Genomic DNA, 26,972 nt, shown 5'->3' on the forward strand with positions numbered 1-26,972 from the left:
TTTTATCAAATGCTTATAAGTATGTCACAATTGAGGAAGGGGGCATTCAAACCTACATATATACTAAGAATATTCAGGGAACAAACATTTACAGACTCATAGGTGGGAAGGTGAGAAACAACCACAATTGAAGAACTAAAAACCAACAACTGGGAGATCTTTTTTTTCAGATAGGTAGTCAAAAATGTCAAATATGGAAAAACTGAGAGGTATCCCTTATTGACCGAACAACAGTTGAGTATGGGTGAGAGGTGACAAAAAGAGCTGCTAGTCTATGAAATTTAACTGGAGAGATTTAATTGTAGTTATATAAACATGTTAGCACTTAGTTTACTAATGGAACTCACTGGAGAGACAGACTGAAGACAGAAATGACGGAGAGACCAGTCTCAGCTGGAGAGAGACGGCAGAATAGCACAAGAGGACTTAGAATGGAGGAGGGACAGTATTTCTCTTAGATGTTCACAGGTATCTGCAGGTGAAGTTGAAAATTCAGTTCCTAGTTTTTGATGTAGATGTCAGGTAGTGACTTAGAAGGATGGCCCCTCAACTTGGCTGTGCATTAGAATCATGGTGAATGCTAAGAAGAGACTGCTTACCTCCAATCTTACTTAGTAGATTCTCAGAGACACCTCTAATACGTAAAAAGGTCGAGTTACACCAAAACCAATGTTCTATGTCAGTTACATCTCAATTAAAAAGCTGTATAGTTAATTCTAGTAAACAGCTAGATCTGACAACTGATCTAGAAATCAGCAGCACTACTTTTTTGCCTGTTAAGAAAATGGAAAAGAGTTAACACATACCATTAGGAACTAGAACCATTACTCTACACAAGACAGTATATATAGCAAGGAAAGCTAAAGGAGGCCCCAGGGAAGATGGAATAGTCTTTTTTTTTTTTGGTCCTGCCTCACAGCATGCAGGATGTTAGTTTCCTGATCAGGGATGTAACTTGTGCCCCCTGCAGTGGAAGTATGGAGTCTTAACCACTGGACTGCCAGGGAAGTTCCTGGAGTACTGTCTTTTGAAATAAGAGTTGGAAATTTGTGAGGAGAAATAAAAAGAATATTTCATTGTTTATACCCTCTACAATATCCTCTGATTTTAACATAATTTACCTACTTTTAACTTCCAACTTTCATGTTCTGTAAAATACTACAAAGTAATTTGTTACTCAGCTAACAATAAGCTTTGGGGAGAAAAATAAGGACCTCATTATATATTAAAAATATAACAAAATAATGATATCAAGTGTGTCGAATCTAAAAGATAAAACTAGTGAACAACAAAAACGATTTACAAATAGAGAACTAGTAGTTTTACCAGTGGGGAAGTGGGAAGGGGAAGAAGCAAGGTATGAGTAAGGGGTTCAGAGGTACAACACCTATGTATACAGTAAGCTACAAGGAAATACTGTACTGCACAAGGAATGTGGCCATGACAACTATAAATGAAACATAACCCTTACCACAAAAACTACATCACTGCTGTACATCTAACACTGAATGTGGAGTATACCTCAGTTAAAGCTATTCTCATAGAATAGTTCAACCTAAAATAGACAATTTTAGATTCTAGTTATATTTTCCTGGATGGCTTTCTTTACGCCTAGTTAGCACTCAATGAATGTTTTGATGGGTTTATTCAGAATATTCAGAAAGATAGAATAAGGCATCTAGGCATTGTCTGCAAATGGAAAGATCTAGCTGACTAAAGAGGAGGCAGTCTGGAGGTGGAGATGGAAAATCAGGTTACTGTCAACAACAGTCTGAACTACTGTAGGAGTAGGAATTTTCCTCCTACTCCTATATGGGGTTAGCTCTCTGAAATAATGGGCGCTGCTGGGCAGGTGGGGAAGGACAAGTTACAGAATAAGAGCAAAAAAAGGACCCATGGGGCAGCCCAGTGAGGGTTCAGAGGGGAGCACCAAAGGGAAGCCAAGAGGGTGTAAAGGCAGAAAGCAGAGATGGTTTCCGAAACCTACCTGATTCTTGTCCTGGGGTTGGCCCTACTCCCTCCTGTAGAACTAGATGGAAAGAGCTAGTTGACAGAGGATTAGGGGAACCAGATTTATCACCCCACTGTGCAAAAAATGAGATAGCCAATTTTACTTGTAACCACAAATTTCCTACTTACAAAGGGTTCTGATTCTCTGGAATGCCGATACCCACTTCAGTGTGTTCTGAAGTGTTTCACTTGAGACACTTCCTTCAGTTAGTCCCTCACTTACCTTGAAATCCTGTGGTGTTTTATATAGCTGTCCTATTTCATTAAAATTGCTCTCCTGAATATTATCAATGACTTGCTAAAAACAGCATCCTCTTAGCCTCTTAATCATTCTTGGCTCATATACTTCTTAAAAGTATCTTTTGCTTTATGTAACAGTGCATATTTTCCTGTGCTTCCTAATTTTACTTAGGAATATCTAAAAAGTTAAAAATTGATACCAGACAAAAATAGTTTCTTTTCATATCTTATTCTATGAAGTAGCCACTGTGTTAACAATTTAGATCTTTACCAAACTCTGGAAAATTCTACAAAGTAATTTTTAGAAATTAGATGAGATCACATATGTATTGTTTTGCCTCCTTTTTCATTTACTGTCTTAGAACTATTTTCATTTTGATTAATGCATGGAGAGCTGCATTTCTCCTCATGTAATATTTCATTATATGAATATAACATAATTTATCCAGCCATTCTTTCCCTGATGTACCTTCAAGTTTCTAATTTACAAAGTACTGCAATGACTACTCAATATCTGGGTCAGGAAGATCCCTTGGAGAAGGGAATGGCTCCCTACTCCAGTATTCTTGCTTGGAAAATTCCATGGGCAGAGGGGCCTGGCAGGCTAGAGTCCACTGGGTCCTAAAGAGTTGGCCAACACTGAGTGACTGAGCACACACAAATAATTCACTTCTGTTTTCAAAGTCCCTCATATCTGTAATATGTTCCCCTTGTTCCCGTTTTCTTTCCTTTTCTTCCTCTTTCCTTTGCTCTTTGTTCTTTTCAAACACCAGCTACTGTTATGATCAATTTTATTTGTTTCATTAATTTCTACTTTTATCTTTAATTCCTTTTAAGTTTATTTTGGGAGATTTTACTTTTCCTGCTTCTCTGTTTTCTTTCCTGATTCTTTCCACCATATGTATATCCTTTAAGAATGTGCTGCCTTATTCCCTCAGTGTGTTTATCCATACAACAGAGCCAAAAGGAAAGCCTTGACCATTATTATAAGATGGCTACAAACACTGTATTAATTTGGAGTCAGTCAGAGTGGGTTCTAACTCCCTGCTACCTAGCTATGTGATCTTGGCCAAATCTTGGTTTCTTCACCTGTAAAAACAGAAATAATAATACAGATTAAGTTTAAGACTATTTACAAATCGTTTAGCATAAGAACTGGCCCATATTAATAACAGATGTCTGATAAGACAAAAGGCCTTGGTTACCCCATTTACAAAAATGAGAGGACTAGGCTGACTAATCTCAAATTTCCTAGCAACTGAAAAATTTTGGGTTTTTTTTTTGGCTTCGATAAACAGCAAGTAGGATCTCAGTCCCCCAACCAGGGTTCAAACCGGTACCCTCTGCAGGGGAAGCACAGAATCTTAACCACTGGACTGTTAGGGAAGTCCCTGAAAAAATTTATTTTCAATCTACTAGTTTACCAGACAATCAACCAAACATCAACCCACTCATTCACCCAAACAACAGTTAGAAAGCACTTCCCTTGAACTAGGCATTTGAGATGTTAGGAATGTCATGATGAACTAACCATACAGTTCTTACCCTCCAGGTCAGAGTCCCTAGGGGGTAGGAGTGAGCACCAACTGTTAAACAGGTTAACTAATACAATGTGATACTTGGTCTAATAAAGACTGTGGGAATTCAGAGACTTTGAGGAGTATGCACAGCAAAATCAAGACTTAGGTTGGACACCTCATGCTTACTACTCACTACTTACTAGCTGTGTGTGCTGTGCTGTGCTTAGTCGCTCAGTCGAGTCTGACTCTTTGCGACCCCATGGACTGTAGCCCGCCAGGCTCCTCTGTGCATGGGATTCTCCAGGCAAGCATACTGGAGTGGGTTGCCATGCCCTCCTCCAGGTGATCTTCCCAATCAAGGGATCAAACCCAGGTCTCCCGCACTGCAGGCGGATTCTTTACCGTCGGGGCCTGTGTACCCTCAAAAATTAACTTTGGCGTTAAACTTCTCTATCTGTAGAAAGGAACAGTAATACCAACCTGGTAGGTTATATTAAAGATTAAACAACACATCATGCGAACTCAACGAATGGAGGTTATTATTATTACAAAAGGCGATGAAAGGTAAAGAAAGGCATTTACTATATTTCAAGAGAGGAAAGGCAGGGTCAGAGGAATTTCCCAATTGTGTTCACAAAACAAAACCTGTGGCAAGGTAGTTAAGGACGGGGGAAAAAAAACCCAACAGGGTAAGAGGAGAATCAAAGTGTGTGATGCTCTTGCCCTTGTAGGGCAGAGAATTCTAATTTCTGTATTTTCAGATACTAGCACAACACCTGACCCGTGTTTGCTATAAACACGAATGGAAAAACACATGTCAAGCAACTAGACTGCAGAGAAAGATCTGGGCCAAACTGTTCAAAGAAACCATTTTACAATGAAACGAAATCTTGGGAGTCAGGAGATCTGGTGCAGTCTTTTGACTAACGACCTCTCTTTTCACTAACGACCTCTCTTTTCACACTGGCTTTGCAACTTACCTGCAGTATGGCCTTAACAAATTACTATACCTCGAATCTCATCTGTAAAACGGGGATAACACCTACCTTACAAAATTAGTGTGAGAAATAGTACCAAGCGATTATCAAAGAGGCTGGCGGTGGGCACATTCAATGAAACGACAGCGCTGCAGCCGCTTAACTTCTCCATTAGATCTTTTGTCCGTACTCATGACAGGGTAAGAATGTATTTTCTCCAGCGCTCCAACCGGCACCGAAAAAGGACACTAGGTTTCCAGAGGATGCAAGGCCCCGCCCGGTTCGCTGCACACACTCGGGTCACAGACGCCGACTGCAGTCCCGGAGCCTCTCCTCCGTCGCCGAGCCCTGGCGGGCGCAACCGATGCCAAGTCGTTTATAGAGATGGGGCCGAGACAGGCTGGACGTGAGGCCGAGCGCCATTTCACCGAAATCCGTTCCACACCACCATGGCTAGAGGGGACGCCTTGAAAAAAATAAAGAATACTAAAAAAAAAAAAAAAAAAAGGGCAAGGAAGCAGGAAGTGACGCACAGCAGCGAGGAACCGGAAATGACCGCACCGCGCCGGAAGTTTACCCGTTTCCAGGGCGCCGGCTCCGCGCCCCCCACCCCCCCAACCAGGTAGTTGGTGTCGGGACGCTGGAAAGGGACTCGGTGGAGCGGGTGCTCGCCGACGGCGGCCGCCGCCACAGCGAGTTGCGCGGAGTAGCAACCGAAGACGGCGGCCGCCGCACCAGCCAGCGCGTGTGGAGGAGAAACGGCCGGCACGGCCGTCGCGGTGATCCGTCCAGGGAAAGAGTGAGCGAGGGCCAGGGCTGTTGTCTTAGCGAAGACAGAGAAAGAATCCGCGAGGAGAGCGACCGCCGCTGCCGGGTACCGACGGGAAGAGGAAGTGAAGACATCGGCTTCTCCCGCGATGACTCGAGAAGGGTCAGCGAAGACCTGGACCACGGCCGCAGCGCCTCTGAGGAGAGAGTCAGGGGAGACGGCGGCCACCGTCCCGGCAACTCTTGGGAGACACTGAGGCGAGGCCTCAGCAGCGACGCGAGCTTCAGTGAAGTCGGAAGCCACCCGACTAGTGACACCTCGGGATCCGTCAGAGACGACCGCGGCCTCCGCCTCAGCGGGACTTGGGAGGAAGTCCGGGAGGTCCGGGGCCTCCGAGCCAGCGACTCGGGCGAGAGGGGCAGTGACGACCGCCGCCCCCGCTGCCTCAGTGGCTCTTGGGAGGGCGCGAGTGTGGATGGCGGCCGCAGCCTCAGCAGTTCCTGGGAGGGGTTGAGTGAAGACCGCGGCTACTTGGCCAGCGAGTCCTCCGCGGTGAGCTTCAGCGAAGACGCCAGCCGCCGCCGCTTCTGGGAGAGGGAAAGTGAGGACGACGGTTCCCGCTGCCGGGCCTCCTGGGGGAGGACGACGGAGGACGGCGGTCCCGGGCCTAGCAACGACGAGAGCGACAGCCGCTGCTGCAGTGACTCGTGGGTGACAGCGAGCGAAGACCGCCGCAGCAGCGGGGGCCTGGACTCGACTCCCCCCCGGAGCCCTAGTCGCCGCACCATGCCCGGGATCTCTGATTCAGGCCCGTCCACCTCCTCCACGGAGACTGCGACCCCGTGTGAGTCGGACCGCTTCGCTGGCCCTTGTCTCTGCCACACTCCACTTTTCTCACTCCAGCCCCTTCTTGGCATTTCCCTTTCTCACCTGTCACTCATCTCTTTCTCCTTAATTGACCTATTTACAGTGGGTCCCAAAACTCATCTGGTCATCTGGCCACATCCTCCCTCATTCCAGCTTTCCTTTTTTTTGGGGGGGGGGCGCCCATTTGCGCCCATTCCTGAGACTTCGTTCCTAGGTGATAGCAACTCTTGTTAAAATCCCTTTTAAGTTCTTGGCGTCTCTGCGGCATTTGACTATGAAAATAGTATTTGTTTGTTGTTGTTTAGTCGCTAAGTCGTGTCCGACTCTTTGCGACCTCGTGGACTGTATGTAGCCTGCCAGGCTCCTCTGCCCATGGGATTTCCCACGTAAGAACTCTGTAGTAGCCATTTCCTTCTCCAGGGTTTCTTCTCGAAGCAGGTTATTGAACTCGGGTCTCCTGTATTGGCCAGGTGGGTCCTTTATCTCTGAGTCACCATGGAAGCCCTGGAGATATTAGACTCACCTAATTTTCTTACTCCTTGGAAGGAAAGTTATGACCAACCTAGATAGCATATTAAAAAGCAGAGACATTACTTTGCCTACAAAGGTCCGTCTAGTCAAGGCTATAGTTTTTCCAGTGGTCATGTATGGATGTGAGTTGGACTGTGAAGAAAGCTGATCGCGGAAGAATTGATGCTTTTGAACTGTGGTGTTAGAGAAGACTCTTGAGAGTCCCTTGGACTTCAAGGAGATCCAACCAGTCCATTCTAAAGGAGATCCAACCAGTCCATTCTAAAGGAGATAAATCCTGGGTGTTCATTGGAAGGACTGATGCTGAAGCTGAAACTGCAATACTTTGGCCACCTCATGCGACGAGTTGACTCATTGGAAAAGACTCTGATGCTGGGAGGGATTGGGGGAGGGAGGAGAAGGGGATGACAGAGAATGAGATGGCTGAATGGCATCACCGACTCGATGGACATGAGTTTGAGTGAACTCCTGGAGTTGGTGATGGACAGGCAGGCCTGGCGTTCTGTGATTCATGGGGTCGCAAAGAGTGACTGAACTGAACTGAACTGAATTTTCTTCCTTCCCCTTTCCTGACTCTCCCTGTTTGTCTAGCTAGCTAGCTATCCACCCATCTATCCTGACTTTTCTTCTATCCTCTCCTTAAATGTTGCTTTTTTTTTTCTTGGATAGTGCCATCACTGATGCTTTTTTCCTTGTTATGTACTATGACTTCAACCCTACTGAGGACCTCTGAATCTGTTATTCATTCAGTCATCCAGTAAATATTTACTGAGTGTCTACTATGTGCTCTTTCTTAAGGATATGTGAGCAAAGAAGACAAACACATTCCTTCCTCCTAGTGGGGAAGATAATACTGAGCAAGTAATTACTAGTGTGATGAATATTATAAGGAAGAGTAGAGGGCCCCTGGCTCCATTGTGGGGTGAGGTTGGGGATCAGAGAAAGCTGCTTACTACCGAGACACAGCTAACCGTGAGAGCTCAGCTTCAGACCTCTTCTTGGAGCTGCAGACTTACATGTACAGCTACCTTGTGGAACTCTTCCTTGGGCACCTCAAGATCAGCACATTCAAAATATGATTTTGTATCATTATGTCCTCTCTGACCTTTAGTGTTGGTTGTCTCAGTGGCACTATACCACTTGTGTAACTTAGTCACGCAACTTGGAGTTGTCCTGTTATTCTTCCCTTATTTCACACACCAAATCCCTCCAAGTTCATTTCATCCTGTTTGCGTAATATATGTTGAATCTGTTTCCTTTTTTGTTCCACTGGCGTTCTCTTAGTTGAGGGTCTCAACCTCTCTGGTGGAGACTCCTGTGGATATCTTCCTACATGGTCTCCTTGAGTCTCTTCTCTTGCCCTTTTGCTCCCCAGTCCATTAATTTCCCTCACTGCAGCCAGCGTTACACATCTGATCAGTCTTAGTCCTCTACTTAAAATCCTTTAATGGCTCCCTGCTCTCTGTTCAAGTCTTAACAAATTTCAGCACAGCCTGCCTCTAATTCTAGTCTCTTTTCTTTTCAACCTTATGCTTCCACAGTAGGGTGGGTATTTTTATGGTTTCTTGAACTGTCCAGGATGCCTTTCCCTACATGCATTTCACCTGGCAAAGTCCTGCTAACCCTTGAAGATTCATCTCAGGTGTTACCTTTTCTAGGAACCCTTTTCTGTTCTCCTTCCCTCCTATCCTAGCTGAGTTAGAAGTCTTCTGTTTCCATAAGTTCTTAGGAATATTTGTGTCATTGCTCTTACTATGTTGTTTTGTGACTTGTATTTGTATATCTCTGTGAGTTCCTTGAGGATAGAGACCACATCTTTTTGATCTTTTTATACTTATGATAGATGCCAGGTTAATGTTGAGTGGGTGGATGAGTGGATGAATGAATAAACTGGAATGGCATGTGGTGGGAAAAAAGGTTGTGAAATTAGATGGAGGCAAGTTATGGGAGGGCTTCCCAGGTGGTGCTAGTGGTAAAGAACCTACCTGCCAATGCAGTAGAAATAATGAGACGCTGGTTGGATCCCTGAGACGCAGGAAGATCCCCTGCAGGAGGGCATGAAAACCTGCTCCAGTATTGCCTGGATAATCCCATGGACAGAGGAGCCTGGAGGGCTACAGCCATACAGTCACAAAGTCAGACATGACTAAAGCGACTTAGTATGCAGCAAGTTATGGGAGGGCATAGACCATCATACTGAGAGTCTCTCGATGAGCATTGGATAACCAGAAGCAGTTTGATGTGTGGAGGCTTGAAGTGATCAGGATAGTGTCCTTGCATATGATGGATTAGAGTGTTCCTGTATAAAATGGATTAAAATAGGTAGAATGTTATTTGTAGATCTTGCAGTACTTGTTTAAAGGAGAATAATGGAGATTTCACTGGTGATCCAGTGGTTAAGGCTCTGCACTTTCACTACAGGGTGCATGAATTCAGTCCCTGGTTGGGGAACTAAGGCCCCACTGCTCATTTGGAGAACCAAATACAAACCCTTATGCCAAAATTTAAAAGAAATAAGTAAAGGATAATAATGAAGGTCTGACCTAGGGGGATTAACATCAATAAACATTTACCAAGTAGTTTGGTTTTTTGTGGGGTGCTTCCTTATTCCCTTGCCCGGTTACATATATCTCAATTGTTCTTCAGAGACTTGCTCCACTGTTTCCTCCTCTTCCTCCTTTATTTCACCTGTACTCTTAGGATGTTACTGTCAGGTTTTTTATTGTATCAAATTTATCCCAATAGTTTTAAAAGCATCTGTGGAAAGAAAATGTCTAAAATCCATGTCTGTTCATTGTATTATAGTGCCTGGCATATGGTAGATGCTCAGAAAGGATTTTGGAGTAAAATGCATAGCATTTTGCTAACAGTTGGTGTAAGAAATGATTTCAGCTGTCAACTGATTTGAACTATTTACTTCCTTCTCCAACTACTGTCTGTTCATGCTTAGATACTTTTGGTGCTTCTGGTTTACAGCGCACGTTATTTCACGGGACAGTAAGGCTGACAATGCAGTCTTGATGAAATTATAAAATATGACATTTCATGTATGAAGTAAAAGTTGTGACTTGCCATCCCTTTCTTAGTGTAGGATATATGAGAAAGATATGAAAAACATTGATAAGATGTATCTGCCCACGTGAGATAAGGTTCTGATTTTCCACTGGAGAGTAGGCCTTTGTTACAGAGAATAGCTGGGCAGGTTTCCAAATGGTCACCTCTCTCTTCCTCTACCAGACATGAAGCAATTTTTTTCTTTTGGTTTTTCACAGTGATAACCTGGTGGAGTTTTGAAGGTAAAATCTATGAAAATGAGGAGGCCTTGTAAGACTATGGCCCTGAGGAGTTTCTCACTCTTAGGCTAGTACGTACCCGGCCCCCAACAGTTTGTCAAAATTACCACTTGAGTGCTTCTGGAAGTTTGTGGTTCCAGTGGCTTCTGCTCCAGGTGAGCTGAACCTGACCACGTTTCTCTTGACCTGTCGCTCCAAATTCAGGGTGGCTGTTTGCCCTGAGACCTGAATTCTGATAAGTCTAAGAAAAGTTGTTGATTTTCAGTTTGTTCAGCTTTTTTCCTGTATGAATGTAGGTGATGACTTCTGTGCTCTTTACGTATTAGAGCGGAAATTGAAGTCTGACTAAGATGTTATTCATGAGTATCTTTGTAGTAAATTATTTGGAAAGCCAAAGTGAGTTTGTACTTTCGATTGAATTGTTGCTTTAGTCTTTTTTTATCTTAAATTTATATTTTAATTGGAGGATAATTGCTTACAGTGTTGTGCTGGTTTCTGCTGTACAACAATGCGAATGAGTCATACTTCTATTTATGTATATACCCCTGCCTCTTAAACTTCCCTCCCTGCTCCAGGTCAACACAAAACGCCAAGCTGGGTTCCCTGTGTTATAGAGCAGCTTTCCACTAGTTACCTACTTTACGCGTGATAGATTATATATGTCAATGCTTAGGCTTTTTTTAGTTTTGCAGTACATTTTAAGCAATTTGGTTTTTCAGTAGGTTCCAGGAAGAAAGTGCATTTTGGTAGCATACATGATGCAGTACGTGCTGGAGATGTAAAGCAGCTTTCAGAAATCGTACAACGTGGTGCCAGCATTAACGAAGTTGATATTCTCCATAAATTTACCCCTTTACATTGGGCAGCACATTCTGGCAGTTTGGAGGTAAGAAACTATAAATTATTAAACTGGGTAAGTTTGGAGCTGTTGGCAGCTTTGTAAATTTAGCAAACAGGACTGAGGCCTTATGCTGGGCACCTCAAATGTTTTTCTTTTTTTAAATTTTATTGAAGCATAGTTGATTTACAATGTTAATTTCTGCTGCTTAGCAGAGTGATTCAGTTATACATATATATACAAATATTTTTCTTTTCACTGTAACACTTGGGTGTTCTGGTTAGCCTTGTAGTAAATTGTATCCTAAAACTTAGTGGCATAAAATAACCATTTATTTATTCTTAGGAGTGAAGCAAGAATTTGGATGTCAGGGACACCTTTTCTCTGCTCTGTGATGTTGGGGGCTCCAGCGAGAGGATTTAAAAGCTAGGGCTGGAATCTTCTGAAGACTTGATCACACAGCCATCTGGTTGTAGAAGTTGGCTGTGGGCCCTGGCCATCTTGATTCCTTTCCACGCAGGCCTTTTTGTGAGGTCACCACATGTGGACTAGTTTATGATTCCTCTCATTATGGTGGCTGGATTCCAAAAGCAGCATAGAGGGTGTCTTGCTGAGGATAACATAATGCATATGTAGCTCTATCAAATCCTAATACTTTTGCTATAGTTGCTTCAGATTTTTGGAAAAGAAATGGAATATCACAGATACATTTTAAGTCCCTGAGTGCCCCTCCCAGATGTCATTTCTCTTCTTCCAACTCCAGAGATAACTGTTACTCTGAATTTGGTGTTTATTATTACCATCTATGTTTTATGCTGTTATTACATATGATTAGGTCATGGTTTTTAATGACATGTTTTATATGAATGTCATATTATTTCGATCATTCTGCAGCTTGCTTTTTTTTTGTTTAACAATGTATTTTTGACTTAACGATGTGGTTACATATATGTACTCTGCTGCTGCTGCTAAGTTTCTTCAGTCCTGTCTGACTCTGTGCGACTCCATAGACGGCAGCCCACCAGGCTCCCCTGTCCCTGGGATTCTCCAGGCAAGAACACTGGAGTGGGTTGCCATGTTCTCCTCCCTATATGTACTCTAGTTCATTTCTTTCAGCCATGTTGTAGTAGTCTATTCTTAGGTAAATATCAGAATTTAATCACTTTTTTTGATTGATGGATATTTCATTGGTTTTAGTTTTTCAGTAGTGCAAGCAGTGCTTAGTGAATATTTTAATGCATAAATTCCTTTTTTATTGATTTATCTTATCGAAGTATAGGTGATTTACAGTGTATTCATTTCTGGTGTACAGCAGTGATTCAGTTTTGCTTGTATATATACATTCTTTTTCATTTCTTTTCCATTATGGTTTATCACAGGATATTGAATATAGTTCTCTGTGCTATACAGTAGGACCTTGTTGTTTATCCATTCTAAATGTGATAGTTTGCGTCTGTTAGTCCCTTACTCCTGGTCCTTCCCTCCACCTTGCCCCGTCTTGGCAATGGTAAGTCTGTTCCCTGTGTCTGTGAGTCTATTTCTGTTTCATGCGCTGTGTGCTTAGTTGCTCAGTCGTATCTGACTCTTTGTGACCCCATGGATTGTAGCCCACCAGGCTCCTCTGTCCGAGGGGATTCTCCAGGCAAGAATACTGGAGTGGGTTGCCATGCCCTCCTCCAGGGAATCTCCCCAGACCAGGGATTGAACCCAGGTCTCCCACATTGCAGGCAGATTCTATTTCATAGATAAGTTTATTTGTATGCACAACTTTTTATTCTTGGGCTGTGTACAAAGCCAGCTGGAATTTTCCTCATGATTCTCATGATTATGTGTGGGGAGCTTATTTTAGCTATTACATTTCTCTGTTGCCTGTAGGCTGCACTATGCATCTCTCTTTTCTCCCCCTGCCACACAGTCTGCTTTCTATGAATATGGAGTCTCTGTGTGATTTCCTGTCAGTTTGGGCTTTTCTGCTTCTTGGAACCAAATCTGGCCCAAAGAATCTCTCTCCACCAGTTTGTGTGCTCCACCTGAACTGTGGAGTTTTCTCCTTTGCCCTTTTAGTGGCTCCCTCTCACCTGGGAGGAATGTGCCTGCTGGGTCTTTCTGTGCCTGAAGCCCCGAGTGGGGCTTTTCTTTGCTGTTTACTCCAACATCCCTGATTAATCTACACTTTGGCAGCTTTCCCATCTGTTTTGTGGTTTCAGATGTCTCTTAGCTTCATCAACGATGGAATTTTCTTGCCTTTTTATTAAAAATGATTTTGAAGAGAAGAGGAAATACTGATTTTAATCTGCCAAATTAGTGATTTTCTTTATGCCCTGCCAATGGACTTCTCTCTTCTATGTTACACTCTCTCTCCAGGCCATTTTTAGACTTCCCTGTCTTAATCTCTTCTGTATAATAATTCACAGAATTGTTTTCTCTCCAGAATTTGAATTCTGGTTTCTTCATACAGTGCTTATCAGCAGTTTATGCATACCTGACTGGCATCTCAGATTCAGTTGGTCTAAAACTAAACCATTATTCTTTTCATTCCCTTTCTTAACTTTCCAGGTTAATGTCCTTTGAATCATTATTGAGTTGTCTCAGGGTTTTACAGGAGCAAAACACAGTAGAAGCATTTGTCTAGATGAAGTGCTTCATGGTGCATATTGATGTACTGAGAACTGATCACGAAGTTTGTTGATTTTCTTCCATCTTTGACTCTCAGAATTGTCCTCTCCACCTTCATAGCCACTGCTTTAGAGCTACTTATTTCCTTCTTTCTTGGATCGTCTTCCTCTAGTTATAACTGACACACAAGATTACTGCTCTAAAACAGAAGCAGTAAACCTTCCTTAAAGAAAGTGAAAGTGTGAAAATGTTAGTCACTCAGTCGTGTCCAGCTCTTTGTGACCCCCATGGACTGTAGCCCACTAGGCTCTTCTGTCCATGGAATTCTCCAGACAAGAATACTGAAGTGGGTTGCCATTTCCTTCTCCAGAAAACCTTCCGTAAGCCCCTGTAGTGACTCTCTACTCTGTAGGATAAAGTTTGAGCTGTTTAATATGGCAGAATACCTCTTCATCCTCAACTCCTGTCAGACTTGTTTTATGCTCCAGTGCAGGTGACTGTAATTTCCCAAACTAGTCTGCTGTTTCATATTATTGTAGACTGTGTATAAGCCATTTCATTTGCCTGGTCTCACCTCTTCCCAGTTGAAATCCAGCTCAAGTAGCACCTACTTGGCAGAGCCTTCTGTGTTTCCCCCCTCAGTATCATTCCAACTAGCAACTTTTCCCTCAATTTTATACACATTTGAAAAATTCTATTTATCACATGGGATTGTATTCTCTGTTAGATTTTGAGCTCTTTGAAGGTACCATTTTTTCATTTGAGTTTTATTTATCTTTTTTCCTCAGCATCTAGTATAGTGTCTGGCATATTGGAGTCACATTGTGGATTCCCAGTAAATATTTGTCGTATTGCTGAGTTTGTTGAATTAAATGTATATTTTTAGTGTCTAGCACAGTGTATAGCAACTGTTCAAGAAATGTTTGTTGAATTTTTGACAAAGTTAAATCTAAATAAAAAAGTTTTGGTGCATTTCTCCGTTGCCATTTAAGGATCATCTCCTACTTCTCCACTTCAGTGTTGCACTAATACCTTTACGTTCTGTTATTCTTTTTGAGATTTCCTAAGACTTGTGGGACTTATGTTGGTAGTATAAAATGACAGCTAAATTAATGACTGGTGAAAACTGTGCTTTATTAGACTTCATTTTTTTTCTTCTATCAGATTAAATCAACTTTTGAGCCCCTGTAGTTCAGTTCAGCCGCTCAGTTGTGTCTGACTCTTTGTGACCCCATGGACTGTAGCCCGCCAGGCTTCCCTGTCCATCACCAACTCCCGGAGCTTGCTCAAACTCATGTCCATTGAGTTGCCATCCAACCATCTCATCCTCTGTCGTCCCCTTCTCCTTCCTTCAGTCTTTCCCAACATCAGGGTCCTTTCAAATGAGTTAGCTCTTCGCATCAGGTGGCCAAAAGTATTGGGAGTTTAAGATGCAGCATCAGTCCTTCCAATGAATATTCAGGACTGATTTCCTTTAGGATGGACTGGTTGGATCTCCTTGCAGTCCAAGGGACTCTCAAGAGTCTTTTCCAACACCACAGTTCAGAAGCACCAATTCTTCAGCACTCACCTTTCTTTAAAAGGTTCAGGTTTCACATCCATATATGACTACTGGAAAAACCATGGCCTTGACTAGATGGACCTTTGTAGGCAAAGTAATGTCTTTGCTTTTTAATATGCTGTCTAGGTTGGTCATAGCTTTTCTTGCAAAGAGCAGGCATCTTTTAATTTCATGGCTGCCATCACCATCTGCAGTGATTTTGGAGCCCAAGAAAATAAAGCCTATCACTGTTTCCACTGTTCCACTGTTCCCCATCTATTTGCCATGAAGTGATGGGACTGGATGCCATGATATTAATTTTTTGAATGTTGAGTTTTAAGCTAGCTTTTTCACTCTCCTCTTTCACTTTCATCAAGAGGCTCTTTACTTTCTTTTCACTTTCTGCCATAAAGTAAACTTTTATTTCAGATATATTTTGCACCTTCAGAATTTTCTTTTTTTAAAAAAGTTCTGTCTCTTTTTTTTCTATTTGATGAATCATTGTTGTCATCATACTTTAATTCATTAAACATAAATTCTTTAAAAAATAATTTCTTTTCATTCTCTGAAGCTATTTATTACAGCTTTGAAGTCTAAATTGCGTATCTGTACCCTCTCAGAGATAGTTTCTATTGACTTCATTTTCCTGTGTGTATTTTACCCATTCTTGTTTTTTAATTAGGTCCCATTTGTTTATTTTTGCTTTTATTTCTATTCCCTTGGGAGACTGACCTAAGATAAAACATTGATACGATTGATGTCATAGAATGTTTTGCCTATATTCTCTTCTAGCAGTTTTATGGTGTCATATCTAATTTTTTTAAGTCTTTAAGCCGTTTTGAATTTATTTTTGTATATGGTGTGAGAGCGTGTTCTAACTTCGTTGATTTAATGAGGCTGTCAAACTTTCAGCATCACTTGTTGAAGAGATTGCCTTTTCCTCATTGCACATTCTGCTGGACGTTTAAGATTGTATATTGTAACACCTCTGGATTCAGATTCTACTTCCTCTATCCCTCTTCCCTAAGGTGCTTGTTCTGTGTTTGTATGTTGGTTTGCTTGGACTAATTCTGTGGAATCTGTTTTCCTCACAGTGTGTGTCCACTGTTCATTTTTCAAAAAAATTCTTTTATTTTTAAATATTTATTTAGTTTGGCTGTGTGGCTTGAGAGATCTTAATAAGTAGTTTTCCAGCTGGAGATTGAATTTGTGCCCCCTGCAGTAAAAGAGCTGAGTCCTAACCAGTGGATCACCAGGGAATTTCCCTCTTATTTTTAAGTCTGGCTTCATAGGGGTCACCCCTGGGACAGCATAGCTTAGTGGTCAGCCAGTGATTAATCAGAGGCTGCGCTTAAATACCTTAAGCCACTAAGGTGACCATCTTGCTAATGATTCTGGGTATGGCTTGGGGAATATCTTCAAAGTCCAAGCAGTTTACAAGTCAGCTTGGCTTTTTTTTTTTCCCCATGTGTTTTCAGGCCTTAGCCAGGAATGTCCAGCCAGCTTGGGACTTCTTCAGTCTTTCATGGCTATGAATGACGTTGTACATGTACCCAACTGTTTAGACCAGAAAGGATAAGTGGAATCTTAGCAAGGCCCATTTAGGTTGTCTCATTTCTTGAATTCTTCTGTTAATTTTCTAGGAGGATTTTAGTTTTGTGTTTGCCCCAACCAGTATCATGACTGGTTCTGATGTTGGCTTTCCTAGATTGTTGCCCCTAAGGAGTAGATTTGTTATTAAAATGTGCTTGGGCATGGACTTTTCAGTCTCTTCAGCAGGGCAGTGGAACTGTCCACCTGGGTAGAACTTCTGTGTCATGAAGCTGGGGCTAAGGATGCTTGTAGTCCCAGACTAATATGCTAGAGGCTCGTCCTGTTCATAGAATCAGCAGATATTTCTTGATACATGCTTCTCATTTTGTTATATGCCTTGCAGAGTCTTTAAGTTTTTGTTTTTTTTTTTGGCCATGGCTGCTTGGCATGCAGAATCTTAGTTCCCCGACCAGGGATCAAACCCATGTCCACTGCAGTGGAAGTGCAGAGTCCTAACCGCTGGACTGCCAAATGGTTGTTTTTGACAGTTTTGTCTAGCTTTGTCATTTGCTTTGTGGGAAGGATTTACTAAGCTCCTCAGTTATTTCTGAAGTCCTGCTGATTGGTCAGTTGATTATTGACAGAGATGCAAATATAGTCCAATAGAAAACAGATAGTATTTTTATTAAATGGTGTTGGCACAGCTGGACAGTCGTATGTAAGAAAGTGAACCTTAATTCATACTTGGTACTATATATGAAAATGTACTGAAACAGATCATAAACAAATGTGAAACTTAACCTTAATAAAACTTCTAGATGAAAACATAGAAAATTTTTGCAAATCATAAATATGACTAAGAACTTGTAGCCAGAATGTATGACTCTCACAGTTCAGTAGTAAAATAAAAAACCAAGTTAAAAATGGGCAAATGGTTTCAATAGACACTTTCTCAAAGAGTATATATGACTGGTAATGAACACATGAAAAAAGTGTTCAACATCATTAGCCAGTAGGAAAATGCTAATTAAAACTACAATTAGATGCCACTACACACCTATTAGAATGGCAAAACAAAAAGAAAAACATAACCCAGAAAAATGATAATACCAAATATGGACAAGGATATGGAGCAACTAGACGTCTCATACACTGCTGCTAGAAGTGTAAACTGACACAGCCACTTTGGAGAACAGTTTGGCAGTTTCTTGTAAAGTGAAACGTATACTTATCTGTGTCCTAGCAGTCTCACTTGTACATATTTACCCAGGTTAGAGACCTTGTACATGAATATTTACAGTGGTTTTATTCTGCACTGCCTATGCAGTGTTAGCATACAGTCATCTCCATAACTATTTGTTGAGTAAAAACGAATGACTTACTGTGATTATTAGTGAGGTTGCGCACCCCCCTCATATTTTATCAGCCATTAATCTCCATGATAGACAGATGATACCTAAATTACTACTCTTTCCAAACAATGATATATCATAATGACTGATCTGACAGTGTATCTGAATGATACAAGAAAGAAACTTCTTGAAGGTAGATGACAAAGTTGAAAATTTAAAGACAGTGACACCATATGTGGCAAAGACCTCTAGTACTGTATTTGTTGAGACTTAAGTTAATTTTAAAAAATCTTAAGATTTATTTGACTCCCTCCCTTTGTTTAATATGCTATTTATTTTCTTTTGTTGTTCAGTCACTAACTCATGTCTGACTCTTTGTGATCTCATGGACTGCAGCAAGCCAGGCTTCCCTGTCCTTCACCATCTCCTAGAGTTTGCTCTCATTCATGTCCATTGAATTGGTGATGCTGTCTAACCATCTCATCCTCTGTTGTCCCCTTCTCCTCCTGCCTTCAATCTTTCCCAGCATCAGGGTCTTTTCAAATGAGTCAGTTCTTCCCATCAGGTGGCCAAAGTATTGGAGTTTCAGCTTCAGCATCAGTCCTTCCAATGAATATTCAGGACTGATTTCCTTTAGGATGTACTGGTTGGATCTCCTTGCAGTTCAAGGGACTCTGAGGAGTCTTCTCCAACACCACAGTTTGAAAGCATCAGTTCTTTGGCACTCAGCTTTATAGTCCAACTCTCACATCCATACATGACTACTGGAAAAACCATAGCTTTGACTAGATGGGCCTTTGTTGGCAAAGTAATGTCTCTGCTTTTTAATAAACTGTCTAGGTTGGTCATAATTTTTCTTCCAAGGAGCAATCGTCTTTTAATTTTGTGGCTGCAGTCCTCGTCCACAGTGATTTTGGAGCCCAAGAAAATAAAGTCAGCCACTGTTTCCAGTTTCCCCATCTATTTGCCATGAAGTGATGGGACCAGATGCCATGATCTTCGTTTTCTGAATGTTGAGTTTTAAGCCAACTCTTTCACTCTTCTCTTTCACTTTCATCAAGAGGCTCTTTAGTTCTTCTTCTGCCATAAGGTGTCATCTGCATATCTGAGGTTACTGATATTTCTCCCGGCAGTCTTGATTCTAGCTTGTGCTTCATCCAGTCCATCATTTCTCATGACTTACTCTGCATATAAGTTAAATAAGCAGGGTGACAATATACAGCCTTGACGTACTCCTTTCCCGATTTGGAACCAGTCTGTTGTTCCATGTTCATTTCTAACTGTTGCTTCCTGACCTACATACAGATTTCTCAGGAGACAGGTCAGGTGGTCTGGTATTCCCATCTCTTTCAGAATTTTCCAGTTTGTTGTGATCCACACAGCCAAAGGCTTTGGCATAGTTAATAAAGCAGAAGTAGATGTTTTTCTGGAACTTTCTTGCTTTTTTGATGATCCAACAGATGTTGGCAATTTGATCTCTGGTTCCTCTCTCTCTGCCTTTTCTAAATCCGGCTTGTACATCTGGAGTTTTTGGTTTCCTACTGCTGAAGCCTATCATGAAGGATTTTAAGCTAATAGCACATGAAAGGAGCTCAATTTTTGTACAATAGTTTGAACATTCTTTGGCATTGCCCTTCTTTGGGATTGGAATGACAACTAACCTTTTCCAGTCCTATGGCCATTGCTGAGTTTTCCAAATGTGCCGATACATTGAGTGTAGCACTTCAACAGCATCATCTTTTAGAATTTGAAATAGCTCAGCTGAAATTCCATCACCTCCACTAGCTTTGTTTGTAATATTGCTTCCTAAGACCCACTTGACTTCACACTCCAGGATATCTGGCTCTAGGTGAGTGACTGACTACACTATTGTGATTTTCTGGGTTTAAGGCCTTTTTTGTAGTTCTCTGTATTCTTGCCACCTCTTCTTAATATCTTCTACTTCTGGTAGGTCCTTATCATTTCTGTCCTTTTTCGTGCCTATCCTTGCATGAAATGTTTCCTTGATAGCTCCAATTTTCTTGAAGAGATCTCTAATCTTCCCCATTCTATTGTTTTCCTCTATTTCTTTGAATTGTTCATTTAAGAAGGCCTTCTTAGTTCTCCTTACTTTCTCTGCAACTCTGCATTCAGTTGGGTATATCTTTCCCTTTCTCCCTTGCCTGTCACTTTCTCTTCTTTCTTAGACAATCACTTTGCCTTCTTGTATTTTTCTTTTGGATGGTTTTTTGTCACTGCCTTCTCAGAATAACAGTGTTTGCTCTGATACAGAATTTTCTGGACCCATTTCAAAACCTATGGCAGAGGTTGTAAATTGGCAGCTGTTGAATGAATTTGACCACAGATATGTTTAGTTTGGCTTGTAAAGTATTGGTCAAACATAAGATTTGGAGCAGCGTTTCATTCAGTGCAAAAACTGGCTGGGATAGAGAAGCATTTCACCTTATGGACAAGGAAGGTGGTCTCCAGTTATCCTCATCTCCTACCACTCCGTATTGTTTACCCAACAATAAGGCCAAATGTGGGCTACCATATCATTGTGATTGTGCTTTTGTTTTTCTTATACCTGCGCCCTCATTTACTTGTGATGCTTCTCACGCTGTAGTATTTTATGATGATAGACTAACTTGAAAGATATAAAAATGTTAACTACCTGCTAACATGGTTAACATGGTTGTTTTCTTAATGTAGTGTCTTCATTGGCTCCTCTGGCATGGAGCTGATATCTCACAAGTAACTGTGAGAGGCTGGACAGCAGCTCACATATCTGCTATCAGGGGACAGGACGCTTGCATGCAGGTAATAATAACTTGGTTACTTTTTATGTTTTTCTTATAATTTTATTTATTTACGGCTGTCCTAGGTCTTCATTGCTGTATGTGCTTTTCTCTCGTGGTGAGTAGGGGCTACCCTCTGGTTGCGGCGTCCAGACTTCTCATTGACATGGCCTCTCTTGTTGGGGAGCACAGGCTCTAGGGTGCCCAGGCTTCCGCAACTGGGGCTCCCGGGCTCTAGAGCACAGGCTTAGTAGTTGTGGCTCATGGGCTTAGTTGCTCTACGACACGTGGGATCTTCCTGGATCAGGGATCGAACCCATGTCTCCTGCATTTTCAGGCAGATTCTTTACCACTGAGCCACCAGGGAAACCCTTGGTTACTTTTTTAAAAAGTCAGTACATTTAATTGCTTTAGAAATTACTTCCCTAGTGGCTCAGTGGTAAAGAATCCACCAGCTAATGCAGGATATGCAGGTTCGATCCCTGGGTTAAGACAGTCCTCTGGAGAAGGAAATAGCAGCCCACTCCAGTGTTCTTACCTAGGAAATTCCATGGACAGAGGAGCCTGGCTGACTCTCATGGGGTCTCAAAGAGTCTGACAGGACTGAGTGATTAAACAGCAACAAAACAAATCACTCAAACAGATTGTGTAACAGCTGAAATTATTTTATCTCTAAAGTAGTTGGCTATCTGTTTGGGTTGTTTTAAGGGCTGTTACAGTCGTGTCCAGATTACCATGCCTAAAATTCCTCATTTAATGTATTTCCTTGGCTAGAGTTACACATTAATATGTGTCAGGATCTAGTTTATTGGAGTTCAGTTCAGCTCAGTCGTGTCCAACTCTTTGTGACCCCACGAACCGCAGCACGCCAGGCCTCCCAGTCCATCATCAACTCCTGGAGCCCACCCAAACCCATGTCCATCGAGTTGATGATGCCATCCAACCATCTCATCCTCTGTCGTCCCCTTCTCCTGCCCTCAGTCTTTCCCGGCATCAGGGTCTTTTCCAATGAGTCAGCTCTTCGCATCAGGTGGCCAAAGTATTGGAGTTTCAGCCTCCAAAGTATCGGAGTTTATTGGAGTAAGTAGATTGAATAAACGTAGTGAAATGGGTTGAAACGTGGAGGAATACAAAATCGTATAAGCAAACATTCCCTAACTGTAAGAAGCCTGAAATTCTATTTGCGATGACAGGACCTTTATTCAGTGAGTTACAAAACAGTCCACATCATAGTCTTTGAGTAAGATTCTCATGAAAGTATAGATGAGAAAAACTGTAGAACTTGAGATAAAGGAATCATAAATGGAGGGAATGAAACTTCCAAATGAAACTTCAGTTAATCCTAAAAGAATGGGTTTGTCTTAAGAAGATAAGTTGTGAGGAAGCGTTATAGGTAGGGAATGTGTCAGGAGAAAAGAGAAATAGTGATTAAATTTATCGAACACTTTTTGTCAATCACAGTCTCCCATGCATCACTTCATTTTATACCATGGTGTTTTGAGTTTCCTTTCATGTAGATTAGGAAACAGATTCAGAGTTAAGTATGTTGCCTACGTGAGTGACAAAGCCGAAGTTTGAATTCAGACTTTGTCCTATTGACATCTATGCTATAATTCTGTGTGAAAGCTTTGAATTGGAAAAGTGTGGTGTGTTCAAGGAATATACTATTGTATGAGTTTGACTGAGTGTAGATGGTTTGTTATGTGAACTGTTCTGAGCTAAGTTTAGATAAGCCAGATTTGTAAAATGTCTTAGTAATAGAATAAAGATTCATTTGTATAGGAAAGAGACTTTTATATGTGTGTATATATATATGCACACATATACACACATGCACATGGATATTAACAGGGAAATGTAATGAAAACAGTATTTTAGGAAGTGATTTTAGCAGATGCATCCAGGATTATCTAGAATGGAGTTTGAAAGCAAGAAAATCAGAGACTTTTGGTATAATCACTAACCATAGAGGATTAGATTAGTTGGTTGCAATGAAAAACAAAATTATTTAAAACATCTTAAAAAGCAAGCACTGACAAAGTATAGTGAGACTGTAAGGTTTTGAGTCAGGATGATGGATAATTATGGCACTATAGATAGGGACATCTGAAAGGCAGGGGAGATTTGGGAGGAAGGATGTTGAGTTCAGTTTGGCCCATGTTGAGTTTAAGGTGCCTGTCGGTCATTCAGGTACAGACGGTCCAGGCAGTTGAAAAGGGCACTGGAGAGCAAGATTTCAGGAGAAATAAAGCTTAGAGAAGAGTGTCTGGAGTATTGAGAATTGAGTTTTGAAGCATGTTACGAGTAGAGATGGAAGCAAGAAGTGAAATGAGTAAAGAATTCAGAGGAGAAAGAGAGAGAGAGAGCCAGGATGCATTGACTGCAAGTGAAGGAAGAAGCTGAAGAAGTCAGGTAGTGTATCAGTTACAGAATAAAACGAAGAGGGACAACACTTAAGGAAATGCCATTGAATTTGAGAACTCTATAGTGGGAGATTGGCTATATTTCTGGAATGATAGAGATAGCACCCAGTTTGTAGGTAGTTTGTACCTCAGGCATTGAGGTATTAATCTAAAAAGTAGGCAGTGAAAGGAAGGTACAAATACAGTAGTAACTTACAGGGATATCAGGGTCAAATGAAGTTTTACTTGATGCGTGCCTTCCCCTAAGCTCTAGTTTAAGCCATTCTCTCTGCCTTGATTGTCCTTTTCTTCCTCAAAGTGATCTCTTCATTCTTAGAGCTTTTGTGATGCTTTTGGGTACTGTGCTGTGCATTTGTTACTTACCAAGGACTGCTTTGTATAGTTGATTATCTTTGTCTCTACATATATCCTAAGACCCTATGTTAATACATCTTCATATTCTTTGTAGTGACATAGTAAGCCCTCGGTATGTGGTTTGTGATGATTATTGACTGGTTTGTTAATGAGAGTCAGCCAAAATCATGGAAACTATTCTTCCTAAAACTCTTGGTAGGAATTATGACTAAGTAAACTTTAACTGAGATACTGGTAAATGTAGGCTGGTTAGAAAAGAAAAAGGTCTGAGGGAGATAAAACTGAAAAATATTAGCTAATAATTTTTTAAACTAATTACTCTGTATATTATATAGAGGGACATGTTGTGTATATTCTATAACCCATATATAGAAACTGGCCAAGTGTAAATTCATATGGAATCTCCTTAGATGCAGTTAGAAGTTTGATTTGGAGCTGAAAACTGGTTACTTTAATAATGAAGTCCTTTTATTATATTAAAAACCCAGTTAATAAAAGATTCTGCTTTTGAAATAGAGGAAGTTTAAATTTCAGTTTTATTAACTTAGAAATAAATTATTTAAGTTAGTGGTCTTTAATCTGTGCTCATGAAAAGTTTGTTTTATGAATTATATGCACATACTCAAATCAAAATGTGAAATTGGTTATAAGTGTCTCCTGCTGCTGCTGCTGCTGCTAAGTCTCTTCAGTTGTGTCCGATTCTGTGCAACCTCATAGACGTCAGCCCACCAGGCTCCCCTGCCCCTGGGATTCTCCAGGCAAGAACACTGGAGTGGGTTGCCATTTCCTTCTCCAATGTGTGAAAGTGAAAAGTGAAGTCACTCAGTCGTGCCTGACTCTTAGTGACCACATGGACTGCAGCCTACCAGGCTCCTCCGTCCATGGGATTTTCTAGGCAAGAGTACTGGAGTGGCTTGCCATTGCTTTCTCCGGAAGTGTCTCCTAGGTAATGTTAAAAAGGATTTCAAGCTTTTTCTTAGGACCAGCTAAGAATTTCTTAGACTTTGCGTGTAGCACACATGAAAAAAATTTACATAATAGCTTAGCTATAGATTAATTGCTTGCCTTCAAATAATCTGCATCTGCATGATTTAGCATCTGTGTTCACATACATTCCTTCTTGTTTCTCTGCCTTCAGGCTCTTATAATCAATGGAGCCAACCTGGCAGCTCAAGATGATCGTGGATGCACTCCTTTACACCTTGCTGCAACACATGGACATTCTTTCACTTTACAAGTGATGCTCCGAAGTGGAGCGGTGAGGTGTTCCTGTTAATATGTGAGAATGTATAATCATATAGATGGACTAACATTTGGTAGTCTGGTTATCTCTTCCTGACTTTTTATATCCTTCATAAGACTCTGAGGACGTAATTTGATCTCTCTTTAACTTTCCCATCTTTAAACATGGAAGAAATAATTTAATTAAGTCTTCAGCAACAAAAAAACAGCTCAGTGGTACAAAATATTTCAGAGGTCATAGGTCCTTCATATGAGTTCAGAGTTTACCAGGGAAGATTCTGAGGCTTCCAAACACATCTTAACCAGCAATTGTAACCTTTCTGAATCGGTATGTGTTTACCTGTGTGTTTCTTTTGTAACTCTTATTTCATGAACTAATTTACAAAGAGATTTATATCTCTAAAAATTTCATCTATTGTAATATTTATTTTAAAAATTACTCAGTGGTTATAAAAAATAACTTCTTATAAGAATTAAATATTTTTCGTTAACTCTTGGATTACGTTCCCAAGATATGATTTGATCATTAGAATCCATCTTTCATTTGGTTGGTCAGGAACTTGTGACCTGTAAAATGACTAATTAAGTACCTTTTTAGAAACAGTTTCTAACAGTTTCAAGTTATAGTCTTTTTTTAAAAAGATTTTAAAATTTCAGTAGTATTTTAGCTCGTATGTTCAAATCAGTGGTTGCAGTAAATATTTCTGTTATATTTAGTGTTTGCCTTACAGTTTTAAGAACAGCTTCTGGTTCTTATTTGTAGAATTAAGCTGCTAGACTTATGGCTTCTGCTGCAAAATGGAAAGAAACTGAGTCCTTGTGAATGTTATCTATAGGATCCCAGCGTGACTGATAAGAGAGAGTGGAAACCTGTACATTATGCAGCTTTTCATGGGCGGCTTGGCTGTTTGCAGCTTCTTGTGAAATGGGGATGTAGTATAGAAGACGTGGACTACAATGGAAACCTTCCAGGTATTTGCAAAAGCAAACAGTTTGACTTTCCATTAATATAAACTTTTCAAATGTTTGAATCATGTTTAAGAAATTTAAACTGTCATCATTCAAATAGTTCCTAACAAAACTGAAGTAGTAAAATATATTTGACATGAATATTAAAAAAAAAGTACTTATTTATTCGGCTGCGCTTGATCTTTGTTGAGGCATGTGGGATCTAGTTCCCCAATCAGGGATCAAACTCTGGGCTCCTGCAATGGGAGTGTGCAGACTCTTAGCCACTGGACCACCAGGGAAGTCCCTTGACATGAACATTTTTAATCTTATTTCTATGTTATGTACCCATCATATGATTTTTTTTCCCTTGAATTGTTAACAGCAAAAGAGAAACTGGCAAAATGAAAAGCTTGCATTTACTCTTCCCACCAGTTGCTTTTCTCATGTACTGTCTAGTGTTACTGTTTTTTAAATTATGTCTCTGCCTCACAGATTACTTTAAAAAAAAAAAAGTACAAATAGTGGACAGTGCCCCACAGATGTCTCTGCCCCACAGATTACTTAAAAAAAAGAAATAGTACAAATAGTGGACACTAGTGTGTTTGAGCTGATTTGCTCATTGCAGTTGTTTAGCTTGCACTCAGCTAGCCAGTTGAGACCTGTAATACCCTGTCTTCTTCTGAGAGGTGCTGTAGAAGTTCAGAAGAGTTAGACCACAGTGAGATGGGTTACTGAAAACGGTAGTTGAGTTATGTCTTAAAGGAATCTTAGTTGGCAAACAAGTGAAGGGGAAGTTCAGACAAAATGATCACTATAATCAAATCATTTTGCTGTTTGAAAAAACTCCCTGGATCCCTGCAGGTCTCTGAGTCCTTAGTTTGGCAGGCTGGGCCTTCATAATTTGGCTCTGACCTACCTCCCTGCCCTCATCTTCTGTCCTGTGACACTACTGTCTGAAATCACATTGCTTCCTTCTGAAGGACATCCTTTAGTGTTCATTTAGTAAAGGTCTGTTGGCTTGAACTCTCAATTTTTGTGTATCTGAAAGTAGCTATTTTACTCTTGAGTCTTTAAAAAAATTTTTTTAAAAATATTTGAACTATAACATGCATACAGAGAAACACTCAATTCAAATGCAC

At 40.9% G+C, this 26,972-nt stretch overlaps 1 protein-coding gene across 5 annotated transcripts in view; it reads left to right on the top strand.

Annotated features, from left to right (window-relative positions):
• The first annotated feature begins 5,325 nt into the window (after positions 1-5,325).
• The window catches only part of ANKRD42 (ankyrin repeat domain 42), a 56,716-nt gene continuing 35,069 nt past the window's right edge, over positions 5,326-26,972 (top strand). For 3 of the 5 annotated variants that reach the window (XR_016036453.1, XM_088832487.1, XM_088832486.1), the window contains exons 1-5: positions 5,326-6,360; positions 10,927-11,093; positions 20,778-20,885; positions 24,779-24,898; positions 25,719-25,854. Coding sequence is in view for 4 of the 5 variants with exons in the window: in XM_088832487.1 (XP_088688613.1) it covers positions 6,303-6,360; positions 10,927-11,093; positions 20,778-20,885; positions 24,779-24,898; positions 25,719-25,854 (589 nt within the window). In the remaining variant the exon portion in view is untranslated. The remainder of the gene's footprint in view (positions 6,361-10,926; positions 11,094-20,777; positions 20,886-24,778; positions 24,899-25,718; positions 25,855-26,972) is intronic. The other 2 variants (XM_055416102.2, XM_088832485.1) reach the window with 2 other exon arrangements.

Source organism: Moschus berezovskii, chromosome 25 (assembly GCF_049115385.1).
Source record: "Moschus berezovskii isolate FMDL1 chromosome 25, NW_MosBer_1.0, whole genome shotgun sequence".
Taxonomy (NCBI): domain Eukaryota; kingdom Metazoa; phylum Chordata; class Mammalia; order Artiodactyla; family Moschidae; genus Moschus; species Moschus berezovskii.